General features: G+C 38.9%; 1 protein-coding gene across 11 annotated transcripts in view; it reads left to right on the top strand.

Moving 5' to 3' along the window:
- Window positions 1-19,654, top strand: part of ARHGAP12 (Rho GTPase activating protein 12) — a 76,085-nt gene extending 56,431 nt beyond the window's left edge. For 6 of the 11 annotated variants that reach the window (XM_029961782.1, XM_029961786.1, XM_029961790.1 and 3 more), the window contains 11 exons: window positions 829-910; window positions 2,931-3,053; window positions 6,839-6,943; window positions 7,302-7,400; window positions 9,926-10,034; window positions 11,038-11,157; window positions 14,008-14,106; window positions 16,155-16,232; window positions 17,080-17,214; window positions 17,485-17,587; window positions 18,012-19,654. In XM_029961782.1, coding sequence (XP_029817642.1) covers window positions 829-910; window positions 2,931-3,053; window positions 6,839-6,943; window positions 7,302-7,400; window positions 9,926-10,034; window positions 11,038-11,157; window positions 14,008-14,106; window positions 16,155-16,232; window positions 17,080-17,214; window positions 17,485-17,587; window positions 18,012-18,186 — 1,228 coding nt within the window. In that variant the 3' untranslated portion in view covers window positions 18,187-19,654. The remainder of the gene's footprint in view (window positions 1-828; window positions 911-2,930; window positions 3,054-6,838; window positions 6,944-7,301; window positions 7,401-9,925; window positions 10,035-11,037; window positions 11,158-14,007; window positions 14,107-16,154; window positions 16,233-17,079; window positions 17,215-17,484; window positions 17,588-18,011) is intronic. The other 5 variants (XM_029961785.1, XM_029961789.1, XM_029961784.1 and 2 more) reach the window with 3 other exon arrangements.
- Window positions 19,655-26,168: the final 6,514 nt, after the last annotated feature.

Here is a 26,168-nt window from a genome sequence, read left to right as displayed (position 1 = left end):
TTTCCTGAGGATTAAATAATCAACAGCCAGCTGATATTCTAGAGCCACCCTGACCTAGTCCAGTGGAGCTGAACAGCACATCTGACCTCCAGTTTGGTTCCACAGGGATGCTCCTAAGAGCTCAGTAGGACAGAGTGGACAGTGGCTTATGTAAGCTGCTACTGGTGCAATATACTGTCACCATTTCTGTTGCATCTGTTGGAGTCACTGGTCTGGATTACTGCTGCTGTACAGAAAAATGCAACATGTCCACCCTGTCACTTTGAGAGCTGCTGAGTCATAATTTATGTTTGGGTAATGGGGATAGATATTCAGGGCTTGTCAAGGCTTTCTTTTTTTTTTTTTTAAAAATGACCTCAGGAGGACAGGTCCTCAGACATAAGATCAAATAGACAACTGAAACAACTCATTTGTTCTTAATTTCCTTAATTTTTTTTAGATTATTACATAAATATGGGACACTTGCATTTGAGATGTGATCAATGAATTTCAGAATTGTGCAGTACTTTAGCATGATCTGTTAAGTACACATTAGGCTGAGCGGTCCAGATTAGCCCCTTTGAAATTATAATTGCATGGTGTTTCTCCTGGTGAACTGCTTCCACTACTAATTAGCTTTGTTTGATTTAGACTTTGATGGTCAGGCTGGGGCTGTTAACATACATCCCCTTCTACAAATATGATAGTAATTAAGACTTACTGATGCCACTAATGACTGTATATGCGCTTAAGTATATTAACATACAGGTCAGCTGGGCAACAATGATGGGCAGTTTAAATATCTACTTTCAAAGTCAATTTATTTTGTTTGTTTACAATTATTTACAGAAAGAATTGGATGTCATCATGGGCAGTGTTACAAGGGTCGTCACTGCTGTTCACTAAAACCCAAGGAAGTGGAACTGGCTGGGTAAGCTCAGGAACAACCCCCACCCTCACTGAAGTGTTAGTCATGTAAAGCACAATAAATTAAAGCTCTCTTATTTGTATGGCCTAGATACCAATATATATACACACCTAATTTAGAAAAAATAAGAGCGTGTAAGTTGGCAAGAAAATAGTTTAATGTAACAATTATGATGTACCGTAAGAAGGAAAACAGTTGTACTTCTGTGTCTCTATTTGACAAGTAAGAAACTGATAAAGAGGTCTTCAGGTGCCCTGTAGGCTTGAAGTTTTTGCTCCAGAACAGATTTTTTTGTGTTCCTTATTAATGTGTTTGTCTGAACAGTTTGTTTGTTTTACCCTTCTTGGATATCTTTTCATAAACTCCAAGTAATTTTGAATGTGACACGTGTAATAAAATAGTCTGACACTTGGCTTCTTGTGTTGGCCTATTTGAGCAATGTCATATTGTTGTCTTATAATTTAGTCTTTGTCTTGCTGGATTCCATATCTTGGTTTAGATCTGCTTAGAGCATGGCAAATGCTTGTTTCTATTTTGTTGTCTGATGAAGACCTAAAGAGAAACATCACATTGAAGATGATGATTATTCAGTTTTTTATGTCACCTCTAGGGTAATAGCACAATAATTAAATTGGCTATATTTATCCAGCTACATTCCTACAATAATAGGTATAGAAATGGCTTTTTATCTATGCCTTACTTACCTACTTTTGAAGGTCTGACATTAAACTCTGTAGATCTCCTGCAATAACTAAAGACAGGCCAGATTCAGTGTTGGTTATTTTGGTGTATTATCATATGAATTCCAGCAAAATTGCCTGTTACACATAATGCTATCTTGCTGTTCTTTACTGATTTTTCTACTTGACTCACTTTCTTCTGCTCTTCATTTTGGGTAGTGAATTGGAATTGACAATTCTTTTCTATAGCATTGAGTCCATTTCAGAGCTGTAAACATATTCTTTTTCCCCTTCTGCAGAAAGGGTGGTTGAAAAAATTGAGTGAGGATGGATAAATGAAATTTGGAGTAGAAGAGAATAGAAAGGGTAAAGTTGGCCAAGATGGTCAAGCAGAGGGAAAAGAAAGGAAAGAAAAAACGTAAAGATGAAAATCATGTGAGAAGGTAAATTATGCTTTATGGTAGGAAGTGGATTTTGGTGACTTCTGCAATTTACTTTTTTAGCTAAGGATCCAAAAGTATTTTAGTTTTAGAGGTGTAAATATGCTTGTTTAGAAAGTAAAACATTTTGCCTGAATAACTAGTCAAGTTCCAGAGTCTTGATTACAGCTACTAATAGTCTTCATCCAAATGTAGCTGTAGATCAAAAAGCCTTTTTTTCAGCTATGTGTTATTATCATTAAACACACAATGCCAAAGTGTTCATGAAGGTATGGTAATGTTACGGGTGATGTGTGCCCAAATGAATTATCCATAAAAGATAACCAATAAACAGAGTTGCATGGTTTAGTTGCACCAGTGTAAGGTGTATTACACCATCCAAGTGTAGTCATTTGGTGGGAAAAATAAAAAGGCATAAATTCTTTTGATGATTTGAGTGGCACAAAAATACCATAGACACAATATTTTTGTGAGACTCTGTCAGTTATGTGTACTATGAAGTATTAGAGTAGGGTCAGCAAAATGAGTATCAACATTATAAACAATAAAGTGAAGCTGGAAATATTAAGCGAGAAACTCTTTCAAGGACTGAGTGTTGTGTATCTGCATACTCACAGTTGGCTTTGTAAATAATTAAGTATTCAGCACACACTCTTTTTGCTCTCTGTAGGAAATTTTTTTAGGGTATTAAAAATCCCACCTCCCCTCTCAAACTTGGTTCTGTGTGCATATTTTAATAAGGTGACGTCAAGTCTAACAGTTTGACATAAAGAATTACATTTCTTATTCATCTTACAAGCAGAACATTTATTTAGCATTCGTCTAGTGATTGATATAACCATATCTTCTTTTTTTGTGCATTGTTTTGTGACTTCATCACTTTTCTTCCTTTTTCTCATCAAGTCATTTTGCCAAGTGGGCTCAATTCCTGAGCTCTTGCTCTCGCTGCTTTCTTCTTGGAAAAATGCTCTCAGTCGTCGACCTGCTGTCACCTATGTAAACTCTGCCCAAGTTTCAGCTATCACTGTATGTGCTCTTGTTGCATGCCTCGTGTCGCTGTAAGGCTATTTGCCACTAATCCTGAAAGTAAACTTGAATTTTTCCAAGATTTAGTTTTGACACTTCATATAACACCTCACATATCTTGTTTGCTGTTTTTGAAAGTCATCCAAGGTGAAAATTAACACAAGTGTATTGCAATAATCCTGTAATTGTTCTACTGGAACAAAGCAGAAAGTGTATCTGGTTCATTGGTGCCAGAATTATAATCCCAAATTTGCCTACTATTTGAACCACTAGTGCCTTGACTAATAAGTAGCATGATATGGTTAGTTTTTTAACAGATATTTTATGTCTGATTCTTTCTAACACAACTAATTTAGAATCTTTGTATGGTGCCTATGATAACTTTGATACAATGATGTAACTGTTGTTTGATAATTTTAGCTATAATTGGAATATCCAAAAATGTAAATGTTATGCATAAAGAGATGAAAGAAAAAGAACACAGAGACATTTTTGTTATATTCCACATATAGAAAGCTGATGTAAATTTTGTAGGGCTCTTTTTATATATAATTTAAGCATCTGTAGTTATGTTTTGAAGTCTAGATGCCAAGCACAGAAGCGCTGCTTATCAGAAACTCATAAAATGTTGGTAGCTAATATGGTAGCTTGTTGCTCGAGGTGAATGAGGAGGAATTTATATATTAATACTAGTGTTAAAAGTAAGTTCTGAAGCTCCCTTACCAGCCACAAAGGAGTATTTGTCTCCTCAGCTTTCTTTCTGCAGTGCATCCTTGGGTGAGCAGGACTTGGAATTAAAACATTCCACCCAGCTCTAATTAGAAACAGAATTACAAGAAAGCCAGGTGTCATTTGCACATCCAAGGTCTTTGCATAAATAACATCCAGTTCTGTTTCCAAAGAATGCTGGAGTATGTCACAGTACAGACTGTGTGGCTTGTCCTGTGCAGGCGTTCAGGACTTAGAGAAACTCCTGAAAATTATCCTATTTATTGTGTCAGTATACATCTGTCCTTAAGCTGCACAGCATCTACTATATGCAAAGCAAAGAAAACACCCTATTCTTTCCGAAAAATAAAAGATATCTCAGCATAAGCACATCCTGTGACTGTTTTTTTCTTTTTAAAAAAGGCTGTCAGAAGTGACTGTAGGGACAGCTTCATATCCAAGACAGCTGGCAGCACCACGTGTAGACTTCTCCCTCTTTCTACCTCACACTGCTGCCCTTTCCAAACTTTCTAGACAGCTCAGAAGAGAAATCCGGTAAGGATAAGGTGTCTGACTGGTGCTGACTGGGTAGTACACTCTGTTTGGAGAAAGCAGACTTAATGGCTGTGTGGCAGCAGTTGCAAAGGGAAAGGCTTTTTTTTTTTACTTCTGTCAGCACAATCTACTTGCTTCAGGAGGGTTCAATTGCCTGTAGCTGACCTTTGTAAGGAGAGTGTCTGAGCAGCCCTGTTCAGGACTTGCTCCTTGAAGCTTTCAAGGAGGGAAATAGCTGCTGGCATCTCATTTTCATAGACTCACAAACAGAAAAGAGCCTTGACAGTAAAGCTCATAGGAGAGCCTGCATGGTAAACTTAAAATGTCCTGGAATAGAAAAGTTAAGTTTGTGAATAATTATGTAATATATTGGTATATCAGAAGAGCTTTGCAGTGAGGCTGAATTATTTGCATGGGTTTACCTAGCCTTGGATGTCACACAGCAATTTGGCCACCATTTGAGTGAAGAAGTGGGGGGAGACTTCTTCTTTTTTCCCTCTTTTTTAGCTTCTAGTTTTTGCTTTCTTCTGTGCTTCTCTGAAATGCTGGAGTCAGGCCAAAATGATGGGTGGAGTGTAAAGGTGTTGGAGGTAGTGCTGCGATCTCTCAGTTGTGGAGTTCAGCAAGCTAAGTATTGGAGGGCTTTCCTTTTGGTCAGAGCAGCAGTGACTTGTATTTTTGTTGTTGTTGTTTGTTCACTTCACCTGCAGCAGGTCCTCTCCTCCTCTCCTGTGCTGCTCAGCATCATCTGGGTCGTGTTTTTAACTAATCACACGCAAACTCTCCCCACCCACAGTCCCACAGTGGACTTTGGCACCAGCTTCCTGCTCTCTCCAGTGCCAAACTCTATAAATTGATTTGAATTTTTTTCCAACACGCAGCAATATTGATCTAGGCTGCCAGGAAGTGCGTCTGGGACGCTTTTGTTGTGTGTGCAGCAGTTATGTGACATTCTCTTGAACAGGCAGCTGCTGCAAGAGCCACAGTGGCCCAGAGATTGTTCCTGTGGAATCCACTGCTGAGCTGGGACTCTCTCAAAAGCTCTATTATAATTAACAAGAAATGTTCTTAGATGAGATATCTGAGATTTAAGTTAGAAAGGGAAAAGTGGTGGAGTTTTTTTTCCAAGTGCTAATTGGCATTGGGTAAATTAGGAATACTCCCCTTCTCTGATATTTCAGGGGTAAAATAAAGAACTTAAGATGCTACTTTCCATTCAACACTTCATTGCCCTTAGGACTCAAGGCAGGGAGATTTTTCAGTGGTAAACAGCCTTTCTAAAACACAATTAGCATTAATTAACATCCATGCTGGGAATTTAATCAGAAGCAGCAGATTAGTCCTGTTTTCTGAACCATTTTTTTTCTCCCCTTGGATATGGCTGTTCTTGTACAGGCTGGAAGCTTGTGTTTGCAACAAGGAGCTTGTCCTGGGGCTTAGGTCCCCCAGAGCTGTCACAGGAGCAGCATTCACACATCAAAGACTTCTTAAAGGAATAGAAAAGAGCCTTTCTGATGGAGCAGATGCTACAAGCTTTCCCTGGAACTACAACATTAAATTTCTGTGCTATAACTCAGTGACTTACAGCTTTTCCTGTTCCATATTTTACTCACAATTAAAGCTTTTTGTTTGTATGGGCCACTGAATTGCATTCCTTCAGGAATTGCATTTCAAAGCTATGTGGTGTATGTTGAAATCCTAGTGAAAGTACTTTATTTAAAAAAATTTAGATAGCTAACATAGATGTAAAAGTAGTAGGTAAAAATAACTCCTTGATGTTTGCTTCCAAATTCTTTGAAGGGTTACTTGTGGGTTAAATGTTTCAGGGTTTTTTTTGTTCATTGCTTTGGTTATTTGCTGTTTATTTGGTTATTTGCTAGTTTAGTAGCTAGACAGTGAGTTCTGTTTACTTGGTAAGATATGCCCTAGTATTGCAATGGAAGCACTACAGAAAAATATAAAAGCATTGGGACGTAAATGTTTTTAAAAAAATAATAAATAAAAATGTATAGATAAATGTAAAAACTGATAGTGCTCTTTCAGTGTGGAGGGATGTGATTTCTGTCTAGCAAACCCACTGTCTGGTTTGATTTTTGGTTTGATATACAACCACTGATTAAGTGACAATGTTTGGGGTTTTTTTTGTTCAGTTACTTATTAGCTAGTTTTGTTTAAAGCTTGTGACTATCTTGATTAAAATCAAGCTACAGTCAAATGCTGTTTGGACTTCTACCATTTCTGATAGGCAAAAAAGCTCTGCTGGAATCTGATCAGCACTTAGTTATGGAATTTTGAAGGCTTTAATTTGAGCAGCTTGTAATAGATATGCTTACAGGGTGTTCAGTGTAAGGTTTTTTGTTTTCCTGGTATTATGCCTGTGGATTTGTGGCAAAGTACTGTATTTGGGTTAAGTTGTATAGACTGTAAATAACAGTGTTGTATTTAGGGGATTGCCAGATTGTGTATCTGTAAGGAATTTCTTTGTTTTTAAGTTTGACATCATTGTTCCTGTTTTTTTCCAGAAGTTTGGTGTCAATCAGTCTAAGCCAGAATTTACAGTGGATCTCAAAGGGGCGTTGATTGACTGGGCCTCAAAGGACAAATCCAGCAAAAAGAATGTTATTGAGGTGAATTATTTCATTTAAATGAAGAAATCTATGCACTTCAATTATTGATGTAAGAGGTTTTTCCTAAATTAAAATCAAAACCTCAAAAAAATGTTTTTTTTATCCATTTCTACCAGCTTAAATGTGTATGGTATCTTTAGTACTTGCAAGAAATGTCCATTTTAAATATTTTTATATGGGATATGCCTTTCAATTTTAAGCAGATTGTTATTTACTGTTTTCACTGGTAAGTGTTCTTGAGTGGCTGTGTATTATCTAAGTTATGCCAGGGAGAAGTTTAATTTGATTTGGATAATTTCACTTTTGAATTGTAGTGTGTTTATTAATTCTAATGGTATCTGTTTTTATTTCTTTAAAGCTAAAAACCCACCAAGGAACTGAGCTCTTAATTCAATCTGATAATGACGGCTTTATTAATGAATGGTATAAGGTTCTTAACTATACCATCAATAATCAGGTATGTATTTGAGTCATGAAGGCTCTATTTTCAAGGTAATATTATTTAGTAAACTGATTGATGTAACAACTCCTGATGCTCCATGTACATCTTCATTTACTGATCTTCTTGAGAGTGAGCAGGAGTTTGAGGATATGGTGACAAGTGAAATATAATTAATAGTGGCAGAGGAAGAACGATGGTCCACTGGATTAAGAAAGAGAAAGCGTGGGCTGACCTCCATCTCAGAAATGAACTTGCTTTTGTGGCCAAATACTTGTCTGTCTCAGTGACCTGAAAGGTTCTGACAGAGAGGGAATGAAGCAGGGAGTCTGGCTGAGGGGATGCTTCGTGACACATTTGTCCTCATTTGATAGTGCTGTTCACTTAGTAAGGCTGCACTAAAGTGCAAATTAAAAGCCCTGGCAAAATACTGTATTATCTCTTCCTGTCTGACAGCATAGTGCTAACTACTTAAATATCAGAAAATGCTTGAGCATTTGATCTAGATATTGCCAAACAAGAAGAACATTTTTTTAATTCAGAAGGAGCAGAAGGAGATTTTGGAAAAAAAATTCCTCTCATACCAAGTTTTACTTCATATGTATTCTTATTTTTTAATAGTTACAGATTGGCTGCTACCCATTATCTCCATTTTATGTTACTTTCAGTGCTACTCAGTGGCCTTCATTTCTCTTGGCTCTGATGTTTTTCACACATGGCTGTTTTCCACCAAAACACAGCAGGCTAATATGAGTAGTTCAGTTTCTTTCCGAGTGCTCATGGTTTAGACTTCTAATCTGCTTTCTCGTGGTATGAAAATGTCATGACCCCTTATTAGCCAGGGAAGGCAGTGACTCAGCGACAACCTTCCTTCTGGCCTGTGTAACACCACTGAGGCCACTTCTTTCCTGCTTAAATGCAAATGGAGATGAAAAGGCTGAGATATGCTGAGATGTGAGTGAGATACTACATGTTAGGTTGAGGAAGTGATAGTGGAATAAGAAGAGTTTATCAGCACTCTGGAAGAAATGGTGATGTATTATTACTGCTGGGAGCTGGTAGCCAAGAGACCCAAGATAACAAGGCATAAGTTAAAGCACGTCAGACTATGTGATAACTTGGAGCACTGAAGCTTTGGGTACAAATATCCATCAGATCTAAAGCCAGCTTTTAATTTTGGAAAGCTTATGGTAATAGTAGCTGTGAATATTTTTCCCATGATCAAGGCACTAGTTCCTAGTGTGATGAGATCTTCCTCAAAAGAAGGGGCAGATGAGATTCTGTTCTCTTTGGTCCTTTGCTGTTGTGGCAATATGCTGTGCAAGAGGAATAGCTGCCTACAAAGGATGTGACAGCTCTTTTTTGCATACAGAAATTTCCAAGTTATTAGATTAGATTTGTTACATAATATAAATTAGATTCCAGGTGATTTTTTTTTCCCCAGAACAGTTACTAGGTTTAAAATGTGTGAATCCTAAAGAGCTTTGAGGCCTCATGAGGAATGGCGGAGGATCCTTGGGGACATGAATTGGGCAGTTGAATAAATTGGTCTTTGTGTAAAAAGGCTATCCAAAGTTTTCAAAAAGGAACAAGGAATGAAGGTGTTTAAAGCCAACACCTGCCCTTTGAGTTAAAATGCAACTTAGTGAAGTCATGCTGCTACTCACTGAATGCTCTGTAGTACACAACTGTCTTATTTTTAAAAGGTCCTTCCTTGTAACAGAAGGCACTCTATGGTTAGATTTTGGTAACTGTGTAGGCAGTCTAGTTTACAGTAAAAGTGAAGTAAGAAAAAATGTGGTTTTGAAAGGGAATATGTTGTCCTGAAACCCGAGGAAGTTTCTTTTCCCATCTCCTGATGTGCAGTCACGCACATAGCATAGGTATGAGGCTGCAGATGTACAGATTACCCGCCTCCACACTTCAGTGTGATCTACATTTTCACTTGACAGTGTTGAATGAGAATATGCTGAGATAGCAGTAACACAGGACAAGAATTTTAGGCAGGGGTACATTTAGTTTTTCAGAGTGAATTCAGTGTATGTTTTGATGGTAGTGAAATTTTCCAGTTGGTAACCCTGATTTCTATAAAGGAAATTTTAGTTACAGAGATAAGAAATTAGGTAAATGCTCTAGAAGTGTTCAACTCTTATCAGTCAGGCATTTTTATAGCAGACCATTAAATAGCTTATGTTTGTCTATTGGATTTGGAAAATAAACCTAACCAAAAATAATTTCTATTGTTTATTGGTTGATGTAATGAAGTGTTATCATGAAGGACTGGTTGTACTTTGTTCAGTGTCCAGCAAAACTTTCTTTATTGAGTCTTATGATGAAACAGTGTTTCTTGAAGTAATTCACTCTGCCAGAAATGGTATCATCTCTGAAGAGACATTTAACACCTAGAGTTCAGGAAAGAACCAACTGAATATCATTATGGGAGGAAAAATGATGTATTGTAGAACTGTCTACAGGAAACCTGTGTGTTAATGCTATATTCTGTGAACTGGCAAACTGATCACTGTGTATCTTAAATCTAATAGGTAATAGAACCTGATGAACCATTAGAAGATGAGGTACCAGATTCTCCTGGGGTGGAAAAACAAGACAAAGAGAAAGAGAAGGAGAATAAAGACTCTAAGAAACTTCGTTGTGAGTTGAAATTTTTCCATCCATTTTTTCTAGCAATGCCAGTTTTCATTTTCTGCATCTTCATTATTACGTGTAAATAGGGAAGAATTCAAAAGGACAGATAAAAATGAAACTACTCAAGTTTGGAAACAGCTTTTATATAGTTCATTCTGCATCCTAATGCCATTTGGTAAATTTTCTTCCATGTTTTATTGATCAAATTTTTTAAAAAAAGTGTGAAATGTCTTTATCTTCTACTGTATAACACATTAAAAATGGTAAAATAAGTGGCAGTGAAATGAATTATTTTTGAGTGTCAAATGCACATTTGGTGTCAAATGCACAGAAGTAATTAGGTGTTTGTTTTATCTGACTTTTATAAATAGTTTTGAATAAGAATTCTTTTGTTGATCTACTGATTATAATAGTTTTACTTGATTTTTATCTGGGGCACGGCATCTATAAATATTTGCACTGTTAGCTTAAACTGCAATTACACTAAGTTAGTAATGATGTATTGGCTGATTTAGAGAAACTAAACATTTTTAATTACAACTTCAGAATTTTGGAGCTAAATTTCTTTAAAATGCAGAAATTAACTTCCTGTGCACAGAAAAATTAATCAGGCAGACTGTTTTTTTTCCAGGTCTTATATGTAATTTTCAAGAAAATATTTATTTCTTTCAAAAATAGTTAACCTAATGAGATACAAGACAGGTTTGCAAACATAGCTGTATTTTTAAAATCCCACATTGATTCCTTATGTAAGCTACCATTTAGTTGGCTTTGCAGGTTTTTTGTGACAGGGTTGTCTTAGTGATTTGAAAACTGGATACTATTTACAAGGAGTTCCAAAAAGTTAAGGTAAAAATTGTGGATGCATTGCAAATTTGAATAGCTTTTTAATGTATCTTGGAGCTTAATTCTTTTTTTTTTTTTTTTTTTTTTGTAATGTTGGTTTCTTGGCTGATAAATGCAGTGTTGGTTCTGTGGCTAGTAATGCTAAATGTGTTTCTCTTTTCAGCAGTGAAAGCACCTAGCAATATAGATTCCACAGATCAGAAAAAGACCAAAACGAAGCTCAAGAAGTTTCTTACACGGCGCCCCACGTTACAAGCCGTCCGTGAAAAAGGCTACATTAAGGGTAAATGAACCTTTTTAACAGAGGAAATAATTTGGAAAGCTGAGTTTTGTAGTTCATGTGTAAAATGGGGGTTAAAATGGTCTAGTTCCAGAGTAAAATACATGTGTATAGTTTGTTTAACAAAAGTCTTGGATGTATAGTGGAACTGGTGATTGACTGTTGTACTTCTTGAGCGGTGCTATGAGCCATTAAACTGCACAGGGGTTTATGAGCAATGAGCTCTCCTTCAGCTCACTGCTGGCAAAACTGCAGTGAAAATTGAGGGCCTAGGAGCCCATTTGGACTTGGACTCTCTAGCTAAGAAGCACTGCATTTCACTCTTCTGAGTTGTGCATATAAGGGGAAGAAAACCTTTTGGGTACAAAGCTGGGTGCATGTGCTCACCTGTTTCACAAGGGTGTTTTAGTCTGTGTGGAACCAGACAATTGTGCCATCTCATAAGAAATGAGATATTTAGGCAAACCAGGACAAGGTTAAAGGAATCCTACCTTAAAACATTTTTCCCATAACTTTTTTTGAATGTATACATTGTTTTGTTTCACAAACAATGGATCTTACAGATACTCTTGAGTGAAAGTTATGAAAGAGTTGATTTCCTTTTGTCACGCTTGTAGAAACTTTCAGAGAACAGTATTTGCACAGGTTTAAGTTGATTTGTTTGTGTAAATTATTGACTTGGTACTCACTGTAAAACTTCATTTATTTATTTATTTGTATGCTTTAGCAGGACTTGTAGATGGTGCTCTACTAGGGTCAAAATAGCATATGGGTAGGCAAATACCAGACCAAATCCTACTGTAATTTGCCTAACTACATACTTTAACAGGTGTGCTTCTGTTGCATGTGGTGTTTGATATATTTGTGTATCTGCAAATATAATATAACTGTAAATGATGGAAATTTTGTTTGGGATAAGGAGGCATTATTCCCAGACTTCAACATTTTACTCTGCTTTACAGCTTAGTATTCATGTCATGGCTCAGTGACGTAACTTTTGACATTAGCAACAGTAAACACTAAGCCAAGTTTAATTTGTACATGTGCATGCTAATGATTGGATTTTTAATAAAGACATTAAGGAATTAAGAGTTTGTTTTTATTTAAAAGCATGGTGTAAATTTTAAAAGTTGGATCTGCACTGTACAGTTTTACATTTGTTGTATGAATGAAGAATACAGAAGTCTTTATTTAAAAGACCAATGTACTTTTGTGGCTGCTACAGAACAAGCTTAGTAAATAGAAAGCTTGGCAAACCCAGTATGAGCAGAAAAAATAGTGAAAAGTTCTAGAAAGAGAAATCCCTTGAAACAGCATGCACTAAGTGGAAAAGTAACTGTGCTAAAGTTTTTTGTCACATGGAAAAGCCAAAGTACAGAAGTTACTTTTGAGATAAGAAGAAAAGGTATTATTCCTGTGTATGTTGAAATTAATAAAGTCAAAGGCAATTGTAGCAAATTACTTTGTTACATGCTACTATTTTCTTCTGCTACCTAATCTGCACTGCTTTACCTGCCACAGCTGCATGCTAACCTGGCTTTCTACTGTGTGCACTTTTTCAGTCCTTTGCTACTGATTCTGCTTATACAGCTGGCTGCGTGAGTAGCTACAGCAGGGCTCCAGGTGGTCTAACCTTATATGTATATGCTAATAGTATCATTAAATGCCCGTTTTCATACTGTATAGTTGGTTTGGTGTGCTGTTTGGATTTCCCAAAGCAGTTGTCAAGATGCAAGAGTTGTTAATGAATCTACTTAAATTACTAAACATGAAAAATGGAAAGGAAGTAGATACTATGCATGATGTAAATGCAAGAGCAGTCTCTGCAGAAGCTCTGAAGTAAGATATGCTTCATTCTGGGAAGATGGCCACTTACATACCTTATTTAACAGGTTAAAAAACCAACCAAACAAAAACCTTCTTCCCTTTAAGAGTGTGAGCTTTGCTTCTCTGTCTCATGCATCTGAACAGAGGAGGCCGTCTATTATTTGGTCATCTTTGATGAAAGCCATAGAAATGGGTCTATTAAAGGGTTTGGTGATAACATAATTGAAATAAGAGGAATCAACGTTGCTGAAATTCAGAGAGATGTTGCAAGATTCTCTTCTTTGCCCAAGCTGTATTTCATTTAGCTCCAGTCTATGATAGAAAACACTCCCCCTGGATTCTGTAGTTTTGAAAACAAGACTCAAATTTATCTTTGACCATAAATATCTACATTTAGATTCTGACCTTGCAGAGAGGTTGCCTATGCATGGTCACATTTGTATCCATTCAGAACTCTGTTAAGGTTTTTTTACAAATCTATATCAGAACTTAAAAGTGTTAGAAGACTATACATTAAAGTAAATTGATACATATTGCTGTGTTAAATAGTAGGTTCAGTGAAAGAAATTTTACATGGTTTTTCCCCAAGGAATACCTAAAGCTTTCACTCTAGTTAAAGCTTATTATCTCTGTTCACATTTTTAACAAAGATTACAATAAATATATTTTGAAGTCAGAACAGGAATGGAGTGTAACAGGACACGTTTGAATCCATTGCATTTCTCATTATATTATTAACTGTATGACTCTTACAAGTACCACCTGATGGGTTAAAATTATTTCAGTAGCAAAAGTTCCTTATTCAGAGGTTCACATTTGTGTAACTGCTGACACTCTTTCTTACTGGGAGCTTTTTCTCGCTGGGAGCTGCTGCAAACTCTTTCCAAAACTTTCCTATTTCCACTCCAATACCGTGACAATTGTATCCAGTAGTCTTTGCCCTTTGTAGAGGTTTGTTTTAACCTGAACTAGTTCTGTCACTTGATCCCTGTTCCACCGTAAATCAGTCTCTTTACTTGGTTCCAGATCAAGTTTTTGGTTCAAATCTCACCAGCTTGTGTCAAAGAGAAAACGGCACGGTGCCAAAGTTCGTGAAGCTGTGCATTGAGCATGTTGAGGAACATGGTATGGTTGAAGTTTTTTGTTTTCAAATCTCTCTTGCTCACCACTCTTACCTAATTTGGAATGTTATAATCTTAAAATACTGTAGAGTTATTTGGGGAAAATAATCTGAAACTTATATCTGTAGTTAGCATTGGGTTTTCAAGAACGGGGACATAGGTGGAATCCAAAATGGGAAGAGGGGAAGAAATCTTATATCTGAGCAACTGGTCTGCTTCGGTATATTTCAGGCTGATGAGAAGGCAGAGCAGCCTCCTGGCAGCAAGGCTCTAAGGAAAGAGGAATTACAAGAAGTAATCATCTTCTCAGATTAAAAAAGAGAAACAAAATGCAACCATTCATTTTTTGAAGGTTTAAGTATGCTAACAATCACTTCTGTTAAAACTTCCTTGAAACAAACTTCTCGGAAGAGGTTGTGTTCCTGCTCTGTATACACATTGACTGCCAGAAGATGAGTCTATCAGTTTGATGCCCTTCAGGCAGTTACACCGACTGCTAAATTTTATGCAGTTCTGGAGATTATCAGTGCCCACACATTGACTCAATTTTTCTTTGCTTTCATTGCAAATAAGTGTCTCCTACCTAATAACTGAGAAAACTTTGAAAGCTACATGTGACATTCTGGGTTGTCTGCTGTAAAGGACACCTTCAATCTTTGTTGAAAATATGTTGGTTGTGACTCCTGACATGGCTGTAGTCTCTGCTGGTTTTCTTGCTTGTTTCTTGCTGTTGTCATTGCCCTATCTCTTGGAAAAGATGACTGAGAGGGGATTATGGCATCTCCATAATCATCATTCAGATATATTCCAGTCCGTTAATCTGAGAATGTTCTCTTGAGAATCAGGGTAAGTGTTACAGGGGGAATACATGTGAATTCTAAGGCATCTTCATGGAAACTTCATTTAGGATTTTGTTGCAGCTTGTAGACTTTCTCAATGCTGTTATCTTATGGCCTGGGAGGGGAAAAATAACTGCTTCCATTGCCTTACTGCAGTTTGACAAACTGCCACCTTGCCTGTGACAGCAGGTTTTATTCCACCTGTGATCTGCAGGTTGTAAGAAAGAGGTTATTCTGCTTTGTTCCTTTTTTTTTTTTATTTCTTTTTTATTTTAAAGACAGGACTGCAGTGAAGATAGTGAAGTTTTCCTTTTTTAAATACCTGAGGGGAAGCTGACAGAAATGAACAGCTTTTTTCCCCCCACTTCTCCAACTCTTCTTCCTACTGCCAATACACTTCAAATCAGTTCTTTCTGTAAAGGAATGACTAGTGGATTATGGGGAAAAGGGATATGTCAGATGGTGCTGGTAACTGTGTTCTGTTGCATCAGACAACTCTGTGAGGAGCTACAGGGACTTGCAGGTATTCTGGCAACGCTCACCTGCTCAGTGGCACTGACTCACATGCTGCATTCAAGTGACTCTTTAAATAAATTCCTTACCTCCTAATCACTGCTGAGTAACTGCAGTAACAACCACAGAGACATAGTTTTCTTCTTTTCTGGTTGAGTGCAATCCTTTAAGGCAAGGGCTACCCATTTTAGTGTTGTAGACTGTTGGGTAGCTCTGTGCATGCACAGCTTTCCTTCTCTATGCAAACCTGGTCACTTGACAACTTTGAGATGCTCTCTATGCATGATTTGATTGGATTTCTTAACCATACGTAAAAAAATTGAACATTGTTTCCACAAAATACTTGGTTCTTGCATGTTGGACTCCCGTGTATTCCCTGCCCACCCACCAAGAGCATCTTAAACAAGACATAATGAGTCTCACTGGGGAAACTTGGAGCTGTTGCCTCATTTCTGCTTGCATAGGAAGTTCTAGAGACCACTTTGAACTTGACCCTACCAAACCTGTGTCAGCAAATTAAACCTCTTCTTATAAACCCTGCCCATCAAAAAAAACTAGTTTAACTTTTCCCCCCCCTTTGTTACAAGGTGGGTTTCTTTTGTTTTTAATTTTGCTGAGTAGACCTATAAAGAAGCGACCTAATGATTTCAGAATTCAAATATGTGTGAGGTATTAAAATGGATTTATCTCTTTGTTTCAGGATTAGATATTGATGGCTTATACAGAGTTAGTGGCAATCTTGCAGTGATACAGAAGCTAAGATTTGCAGTCAACCATGGTAAGCTTCTTCCAACTACATTACAATTGCATATATTTTCAGATGGTTGAAATTCATAGAAAGCTCAGGAAAAATATTTCTCTATAACTGTAGTATATCATGAGAAATTACTGCCATCTTCAAAGTAAAGTTACTTCAAAATTGTGGAACTGAGTATGTAATATACACCACTTGAAAAACCCAATAACCTGGAGGCTTGGTCTCATGTGGAGCACAGAGGCATAACTAGAACAGAATTCTAAGGAAAGGTGGTAATAGAATTTGAGGAGAGGGGATTATTTCAGACAAAATAACCCCATACCTTATGGAAAAACAGCAATCATGTTAACCTTCCGCTAGCATTAAAATTGTAAGTTAATGGGTTTTTTTAAGTAAGATTTGCTACTGCCTTTTAGTGTGGAGGGGCTTAACTCCTCTTCACCATGCTCTTTGTAGAAAACCCTTTCATCTGGCAAAATCATAGTGTTTTGTTTGGTACAACTAGGAAGGGGACAGTAGCCCATCCACAGTCTGACCTCTCATTTCCTAATTGACAAGAAAAAAAATTTGTGTTATGTCAGCAACTCCTGTTCCCTTCTGGAAAATGCCCTCAGTGTAGGGGAGCTGCATGTAGTGCAGTAGGCAGAGTTTAACCATCTCTGCCTGTAGTGATTGAGGTTTTGTATCCCTTTTTATGCTACCACAGCTCTATATCCCAGAATGGGTTACAAAAGGGGCTGAAGTGAAGCAAGTCTTCACTGCTTTAAAAGCAATAGGTACAAAAGAATAGTTAAGTTTATTTAAAACAAACAAAAAAAAGCTTTTATAGTTAAATTATTAACACTAATTATTCATTTTTCTCTCTCAGATGAGAAACTGGACTTGAATGACAGTAAATGGGAAGATATTCATGTCATCACAGGAGCTTTAAAGATGTTTTTCAGAGAATTGCCAGAGCCGCTGTTCACTTACAATCACTTCAATGACTTTGTCAATGCAATTAGTAAGTCTGAAAAATGTGGACGTGGTGTTTGTACGAGTTCTGCTCAATTGTTTTAATTATTTTGGACATAAAAAGAATGTTTTGATTATAAACGGCGGTAACTACCGTGGAATTGCCTGTCTGCAATGCAGGGGCCGGTCGGGAGGTGGCAGTGTCCTATCTCATATTGCCACTGCAAACCGTGGCTTTTATTCCCAGCCTGTTAAATTTTATGCCAAAGTTTTAAACAAAAATACTGAATTTTTGTTTGTATACCTCATCCTTTTGCAGAACAAGAGCCAAGGCAGCGTGTCCCTGCTGTTAAAGATTTAATCAAACAGTTGCCAAAACCAAATCAGGACACTATGCAGGTACTCTTTAGACACCTGAAGAGGTAAGTAAGAGATAGAAGGAAAGACTTCGTATTGCTGACCCTCTCTTAAAGCTAAATAATCTGATTGAAAGTACTAGATGGCTGTTTCCACTGCATTTTTATTTCCTATATTGGACTTGTTATGAGCAATATGTCAGTCTGTTTTTATGTGAGCTTGCAGAGCACCAAATAGACCTTAGACAGTATGCTTCATAGTTGTGATGTTTACTGCCAAGCCCTTATGTTTGAGGGATTGTGAGAGGACCAGGAATAACATTTCAAAACAAAACTTTTGTAGAGAGGGAAATTACAGCAGCTGCATGTCCTAGTAACAAGACTACTCATTACAAAATACTATGACTAGTCTTTGGCTTTGGATTGTGTCTTTTTCTGTCATCCTATTAACACTGATAAGTCTCTTTTTGTGTATTTTTTTCTCTTTCAGAGTTGTAGAAAATGGAGAAAAGAACCGAATGACCTATCAAAGTATAGCGATAGTTTTTGGTCCAACCTTATTAAAACCAGAGAAAGAGACTGGTAACATAGCAGTCCACACAGTATACCAGAATCAGATTGTAGAGTTAATTCTACTGGAATTGAATTCTATCTTTGGACGCTGACGTTTTTCTTGAAGTAGAAGCTGGAAGTGATGAGTTGGCAGCAGTACTCCATCAGAAGGAATTATTTTATGTTTGTGGACCAAGCAGCAACTCATTTTTTGCACTTTTGGGGGGGGGAAGAAACAGGAGAAATGTTTGACCACTTTAATGCAAATTAAAGACAACACTTTGGATTTCTTTGAGAAGTTCAATGTAAAAAATGAATTGAAAAGTTTATAGTTTGCCTTTTTCAAGTAGCATTGGAAAAATGTAATATAGGTTCATACACTGGAGTTCTTGGAGAGTAAAGCCATTAATCTCAAACTGGATAATCTGGAATTTAATCTCAAAATTCTTCCACTTGGTAGGGAAAAGTCCTGCCAAATAGTATGGAAAAATTCAGTGAAGAAACACCTTAAGCTTGTGTATTACAACCTACTCAGATCTCTATGACACTTTTCCAAGGGGTTTCTGCATGTGGTGCCTGTCTTGGACTTGCGCTAACAGTTTGGTTTAGTTATTCAAATCTAGTGCTTCACTTGGTATCTGCTGCCCCTTTTCCTTCTTTTTTTTTTTTCCTTTCCCCCCCTTTTTCTGTTGGTTTTTTTCCGCTTCTCTTTGTTTCCTTTTTTTCCCCAGCAACCTTTCTAGAAGTTCTTAGCTGCTTCATAGAGCAGCACACTATTACACTATTTCAAACACTGAACTTGTAAGAATATCCAGCAATGGATATGGCTTATGGCATAACAGAAGTAATATTTAATAAACATGTTCATTTTTTCAGGGTATTTCTTGAGCTAAGTTTTGTGTTATACTGATCTAAATCTGAAGTCCTAAGTAAACACCGACTGTAACACTGTATTGAGTTCATGGTATAATGCTGTGGTAGTGGAAGTTCATTCTTGATGTAAATATGAGCTGTCCTTTTGATTCTTGTATATAATTCAGTCCCTGTATAGTTTAAGAACACTTTAGTCACACATTTCTAATCATGGGTAGATTAGCTACAGTAGCATAATGTTTCCAGTGGATGTCTGGGTTTCAACAGGGAAACAGGTTATGGGGAGGGAGGGGATCTAACTGTGTGCACTTTTAGATGTTAATTACATTTGCAGGCAAATAACTGTAATGCAAATGGTACTGGAGAAATACTGAGTGTGCTTGCTAAATGGTTAATGCACTACAAGAGGAGCCTTTTAGGTTATTTAATATGTACAGGATACATTAGAAAAATGTATTATGAATTCTAACACCTACAAATAGTGAAAGTCATGTTTTGATAGATAGATAGATATTTGGTGGAATCCATGATGCTAAATTTAAGATTTTCTTTTTACATTAATGTAGAATAATTTGTAAAATTGGTTTTGAAAGATTTTGTTACAGGGAGCATGGTCTGCTGAAGATTTTTTTAAATGTATTTTTCTAGACTAACTGCTGTATCTGACATATTTGTTATGTCTAACCTGAATAAAGAAAACCAATAGTTCTTTTAGAGTTTGCCATTCACACTTCAGACAACATGAACCCCCTTTAAACAAGACCAATGTATCTTACCCCTTAGCATGGGTGGGTACCATGGGTGTCATGTATTTAGTTCAGTGTCACACTGAACTAAAAGATGAATGCCTGCTTTATAACCTGACAATTTTAGGAACTTCCCAGTCCCTTTCTTTAACAACTTAAATGCTAACATAAGGTTCAGAGAGGGCAGAAGTAATTTATGGATATAAATTTACAGTCTTTAAAACTCATCCTAACGTGGAACCTACTGTACAGAAAGCAGTTGCGTTGAGGAAGTGATTGTATGTCAGTAGCCTTTGATCTGCTGTGTACCTTGCACACACAGTCCTGGCTCACAGCAGAGGGGACGTGTGGTGACGCACTGAGGCGTAATCAGATGAATGGTACGAGAATTTCATGAGCATAGGGCTTGCATGAAAAGTTTTTGGAGATAAACGAGAAGATTAGTTACCCTGTGGCTTTCTCAGTGTCTTCTTGTGGTAATGGTGAAGTCTTGTGGTTTGTTGCAAAGCGACCTGTGTGAGAGCTGTGAGAGCCCCATCTCCACGGTGTGTCGTCACACCGGAGCAGTGCTGAGTGGCTGCCATGTCCCAACCTACTGGAAAATACCAGCAAAGTTGAAATCTGTGGCTGTATGTTGTTCAAATCCTTACTTTGGCTGTAAAATAAGGAAGAATTCCCACTGCTAAATGAGAGGGCTTGTTCACCGGTCACCTTTTCTGTACGAGTGTTACCTTTTTCAAAGGAAGAATGCCTTTTTAAAGCAATTTGATAATGAGGATGTCACACTTTTCCTTGTTTTCCCCCCAAATAAAGCATTTTGTTATTACAAATATGTAGTATGGTTTTATGCAGTGTTCTTAATATTCTAATTTTTAGTTTGGGGATGGGAGGGTATTCTTTTTAATTGAAAGAGGTGTAGGTAAACACTTGAAACATTTGGGAGGAGGAGGATGAAGTCCAATCTGATGGTACATTTGTTGTGACCAATTTAAAACTGTGTATGTCACCGCACTGGAATTTTTTTACTGCTTGAAAGTTCTTGTCTTGTTCCTGCAGTTAGCATTCTTTTAAATATTCAAAACCAGGGGTTTGCACAGACACAGCTATTTGTATTAGATGAAACATAGTTAATTTTATATATTCCTCAGTTTAGGCTCTAAATCAGATTTGGTTTTGGCTTAAAACCAATTTAAGGCTTGAATATACATTTTTGAGGCCATAAGCACTCAAAGATAGTGGAGGGCCAACATCATATATCGCTGCCAGCTGAGTTTGCTCCAGCACTGGAGCTGTGTTCAGCTCTGTAGTTCAGCTACACAGCATTAGTACCAAGCAACTTGCAAACATGCTTGATCTATACCAGTTATGTGTCTCTTTACTTTGAAGCTGGAGAGAGAAGTGGACACAAAAAAGACAAGGCAAATATACAGAGTCAATTCATGTAAACTAATTTTTTTTGAATCGGAGTTGCTTGCAGGAAGCTTTATTTACATGCAGGTGGATAGGTCACACTTACTGCCTGGGCCCTGGCTTTCCTCCCCATCTTCACAGAAATCCATGATAAATTCCCTTTGTACTGAACCCCTTGTATCCTGGCAAGTGAATCCTCAACTGGCAGCCTCAGAGGGAAGGGAGTTTGTAGGTAATACAGTATCAGTTTATTCCTATGGAGAGCCCAGGCTTTTTCCCCTTTAAGGGAAGAGCTTTATTTAGCCCTAAAGTAATGATATTTTCAGAATCAATTGGTTAATTCATAAGCCATAACGTAGAACAAGCACAGTAGGGCATTCTGCCGGGCCCCGGGGGGAGGGACAGCATGTCTGATGAGGCCACTGCAGCCGCTGGGAGAGGAGAGCTCCTCTGAAGAATCTTAATTAGCTTCCACAATTGCGAAGTTTTGTGGGCAAGCAGCTGGTAGGACTGGATCAGGCCTTTACAAAAGTAGCCCTATGTGAATGTGGGACTTAAATGAACATCCCCACACCCCCCCTCCAGCTCCCCCAGCATTCTTGTAAACAGAGCACTTGTAAAACAAGCTCACACTGTGTAACAAACCAACATGAAAGACATTCAGAGGCAACTTGGCCTCTCAGTCCTTTTTATTGCCTTGAGAATTAAATGGCAGCTCTAATATTAGTTTCCTACAACTTCCCCAAATGGATTCAGTTTGGTAAGGTACTCAGCTGCTGCTTTGAAAAAATAAAAGATATATGTGTTGAATACATCTAACTCAGAACTGCAAAGTGGAACAAGCAGGAATAGTGTCAGTTTTATTTCTCTTGGTACCTCATCTTGCAGCTTATTGCACTAAAATAAAGTTGGCTGGAGAAGGGGAGAGAGATCCTTAGTGTGGGAATAAGTAAATGCAAAACGCTGAAGGCAACCAGACAAAGCAGGTGTGACAGACAAGCCAGATAGCAAAGAAACAGGCACTCAGAACTGCAGGAATCCTGACCAGAGACCTGGGAGAGAGCCAGGCTACCAAGAGTGTGGGTTAGGGTTGTTTTTTCTTTTCTCTTTTTCTTCTTTTGCACTTCTTACAATACGGATGAAGGCCTGGCTATATTTTTTAAGGATAATTTGCTCTGTAAACAGACGGAGTTAAGTAACATTACAAAATGGCAGTACCCAGCTTTCTCTGGCTTTTCCAGAGTGGCTTCTATGTGTGAGCTCCTTGGGGGTGTGCTTGTGTCCAGCTTCACTGGATACAAGCACCTGAGTGCTGAAGTCAAGAACTATGTTCCTTCAACCAGCATCTTCACAATACAAAAATAAACTTGTTCTCAGTTTGGGACTGTTACTCTGGTGACACTGAGTGCCCTATCTGAGATCCAACCCTTGTGGCACCAGATCATGAGAAGCACTGTTGCAGCCTCAGCACACCAGAAGAAAGACATGTATGAAGCTGAAAAGTGAGAGTACGGGCAAAAAAATAAAGCTCCAAGCTAAACTATCTTCACAACTAGTTTAGATTTGCATACATAGTACAAATCTGTTCAGAATAGTTTGTTAACTCATAGTGTGAAAGAAACTGCTGTCCTCTAAAGAAATAAATACCATAAATAAAAGCTGTCATTTCTTATGTCATGCATTGGAAGACACTCGTTAAACATCGGTCAGCTTGTCTGGTTCATCAAGTGCTGTGGCCAAACAGCTGCAATCAAACTACTGTCGATGTGTTTGCTGGCCACAGATGTACCAATGCTCACTGCCTTTACAAAGAGGGTGTTTCTGAGCTGGTGGTGGCTTATTCACTTCCTGCATGTGAGTGTCCTGACTGGTTACTTGTTCCAGTAAAGGAGTACCTAACCTAGAAACAGAACTGAAAATCACCTTTCTCCAAGAAAATCTTTCCTATCAGCCCGGGCTGGGCAGTGCTGTGTCTGCAAGCACTTGACCTGTCCCTGCCTGCTGCAGGGACACTCTGTCCCTCAGCACTGAGTGGGCATATCTTCTTGTGGGTGCTGGCCTTGACAAGCACACCTGTGACCTGCTCAGCTTCACAGCTTTCTTCTGTGAAGAAAAACTGAGACAAGGTAGTGCCTCTCCTCTGCACTCCTTTAAAGTGTTATGTAGGATAAAGGATGCCACCATATTTCCCGTTATGAAAAAGCTGTTTCAGAGCTGAAGTGCTGTTCTTGCTGATGTACTAGTCCTGCTCTAGCTTTTCTCTTTGAAGTTTTAATGATGACTTTTTTTCCTATTAATCTCTCCTTTTGCTTTATTCATCCACCTACTATTCCTGCTGCACTGGAAGTCAGTCCAGCTTGGACCTTTTGCTTCCTTATTTGTACAACAGCCTGGAGCCTGGGGGCTGGAATGTGCTGTGCCTTGCCCAGAGCACTGCTTTGCCTGCGGAGGCTGAGGCACAGGCCGCTCAGCCATAGACACTTCATTACAGAGCAGTCATCATCATAAAAGCATGGACTAGAGAATTAAAAAATGTCCCTTTACAGGTAATAGGTAAAGCAGGCTGTGTGCTGCTCCCTATTTCACAGGCTGCGTCGTCTTCTGTGTTGTAGAAATGTACGTAAGCTAAGCAATTAGGTGTTATATTTGCCACGAGACTGAAGGAAAGCAATATAATTCCATGCAACCTTTAAATTCCCATCCACATCACTTGTGTAGGCTGAGCTGTGAGCCAGCTGCCAAAAGGACTGCACAGTCTTCAGGTTTGCATTAAAACACTGCAGTTATAGGCCACAGTCATGCTTGTCCCCTTCTTTTGCCGGAGTTTCCCAGCCTACCCCATTCAAATGCACAAAAATAAATTACTTTCTGTCCCCCTTTCCTATTTGTGGAGTACAGCAGCTCCATGCAGCAAGCCAAGTGCTCAGAGTGTCCTTGGGTACAGCTTCTTACCCTGTATATACACAATTTAGTTAAGAGGGGGAGAGGACAGTTTATTATAAACATTGAACAGTGGGCGGCATCATTAGCTCTTTAAAATCATAACTAACTCCCCAGGTGGTTGTCCTGGGCTTTCTTTGCATCCCTGAGATAAAAAGAAAGCCTGAGCACATGAGAGCAGGATGCAGCACAATGAAACATTGAGTGCTGCTGTTGCTGGCAAGGCAAACTCCTCTCTGCCAGCATCAGTCTCAGGTGGCAGAAGCACTGCCTATGCTGTATGAGCCAGAAGTGGGGAGACCAGTGCCTTTCCTTCCTTCCTGCTGCCTTTCTAATTTGCTAGGTCATGAGCTAAGGCTCGTGGCGTGTTACAGGCCAGACATGGTGATTATAATGGTCCTCTCTGGTTTTAAAGAATCTATGAATGGAATTGGCACGTAGCCTCCCATTTAGCCATCAACTTCCTTGTTCCTACTTGGCCATTCATGTCCTATATCAAATGAAACTGCTTCTCCTGGCCAAATCTTCCTTCCCATTTATCTCCTAAAGTAATGCTGCTCAGTTGAGCAAAAATGACTCATCACCCACAGCAGCACTTGCAGCTACAATTTGCTGGAGCATTCCTGGGGACTGGGATGGTCATGGCGGAACCGGGTCCTGTCACTGTCCCCACGAGTTCAGTAAAGTCCAGCTGAAGTTATTCTTTCTTTACCATAGTCTGTGATGCGAGAGTTGGGTGAGACAAAGAAATCCTGGAGCCATGAACTGCTGCCAGGTGCCACCATGCAGAGATCCAGGCATGAATGGACCCTGTCAGCCCCCACCCAGACAAGCCTGCCCTGGGACATGTCACTCAGCACCACAGCCTCTCTCCCAGCCCGGCAAGGGAAGCCCCTCCAGGAAAAACATAGGTAAAGCAAGCACTCAGCACACCTGCTCAGCCCTACCTGGACACAGCAGCACAATCATCCCCAGCCCTTCAGGGGCACTGGAGGCAAATGCAGACACAGAACAAGGCTGGAGTCACAGAGCTGTGTTTCTCCCAGGCCCAGAAGCAGTTTGGGCTTGTCTTAAAGACGTCCACTGATGGAGAGAGTAGAGCCTCCAGGCAGTCTTATCTAGCACATAACACTCATCTCACTCAGAAGTTTTTCCTTTTGCACATCTAAGTAGCTCTTGATCTGTCCTTATCCGCTACTTTTCCCATTCTGCAATGTATTTGGTGACCTATTTCCCCCTGTGTCTCTAAGCAGTCCATGAAGCGATAAAAGGTTACCGTATCTCACTTCTTCATTCTCTAGAGTAAGTAAAGAAAGGGAGAAGGGTGTGCAAATCAGTCTGCTTGATATCTGTAGGGACACGTCCCTGTGAGGAGCAAAAGCTCAGAAAAACAGCTGATATATCAAAGTGCTTCAAAATTTACACATCTACTGAGAAGTGTTGGCAAGGAAAGTCAGCATTAACTAACGGGGAGGACAGTGAAAGCCATCATGGGCAGTGGCACTGGGTCTGTGCAGATGAGGTGTTTACTTTTATCTCTTTCCAGACCAAGATGTTTGTATGATGTCAACACCCAGGTAACTGCAACTCTTGCTGTCCACGTGAACAAAAGCTCTGCTGAAGCACCAGGGACCAGAGCACTGGTAGAAAGTGTTGCTCCAAGGGCTAGGCTATGGGCAAGGGTGATGGAGCCTGAAGCAGCACTCACAAACTACCTCCCTTGCTGTCACCAGGGCACTGCAAATGGTCTGCACTGACCCCTGAAACACAGAGTTTGGAGAGAGAAGAATCACTTTCAGGAGCTGTCACCTAAAGCAGCAGACCTGGCACTACTTGCTGCTGTCTCCTTAGAGCACATGGCAAAGCCTCACAAACATCCTGGATAGGGCCAGTGCCACAAAATGGTGCAGATCTTGGGGTTCCCCTCCCCTGCTTCTGCCAGGACCCATCCCTCTGTGTGTCCCACAGTGGTGACCATGATAGCTGCTACATTGTCCTGCCCTAACCTGTAGCTGCCATGGTCAGGTCATCAGGGCAGGAGCTGCTCCACTAGCTGCACACTGGAGAGATAAGGAAAGGTTGGAATTACATTTCTGCTCAGGGCGTGAAAGCCAACACTTGAAGGA

Source organism: Manacus vitellinus, unplaced genomic scaffold (assembly GCF_001715985.3).
Source record: "Manacus vitellinus isolate BGI_N305 unplaced genomic scaffold, ASM171598v3 scaffold_3_pilon, whole genome shotgun sequence".
In the NCBI taxonomy this organism is placed as follows: Eukaryota; Metazoa; Chordata; class Aves; order Passeriformes; family Pipridae; genus Manacus; species Manacus vitellinus.
The sequence above is the reverse complement of the archived record's forward strand: the minus strand, read 5'-3'. Positions and strand labels throughout refer to the sequence as shown.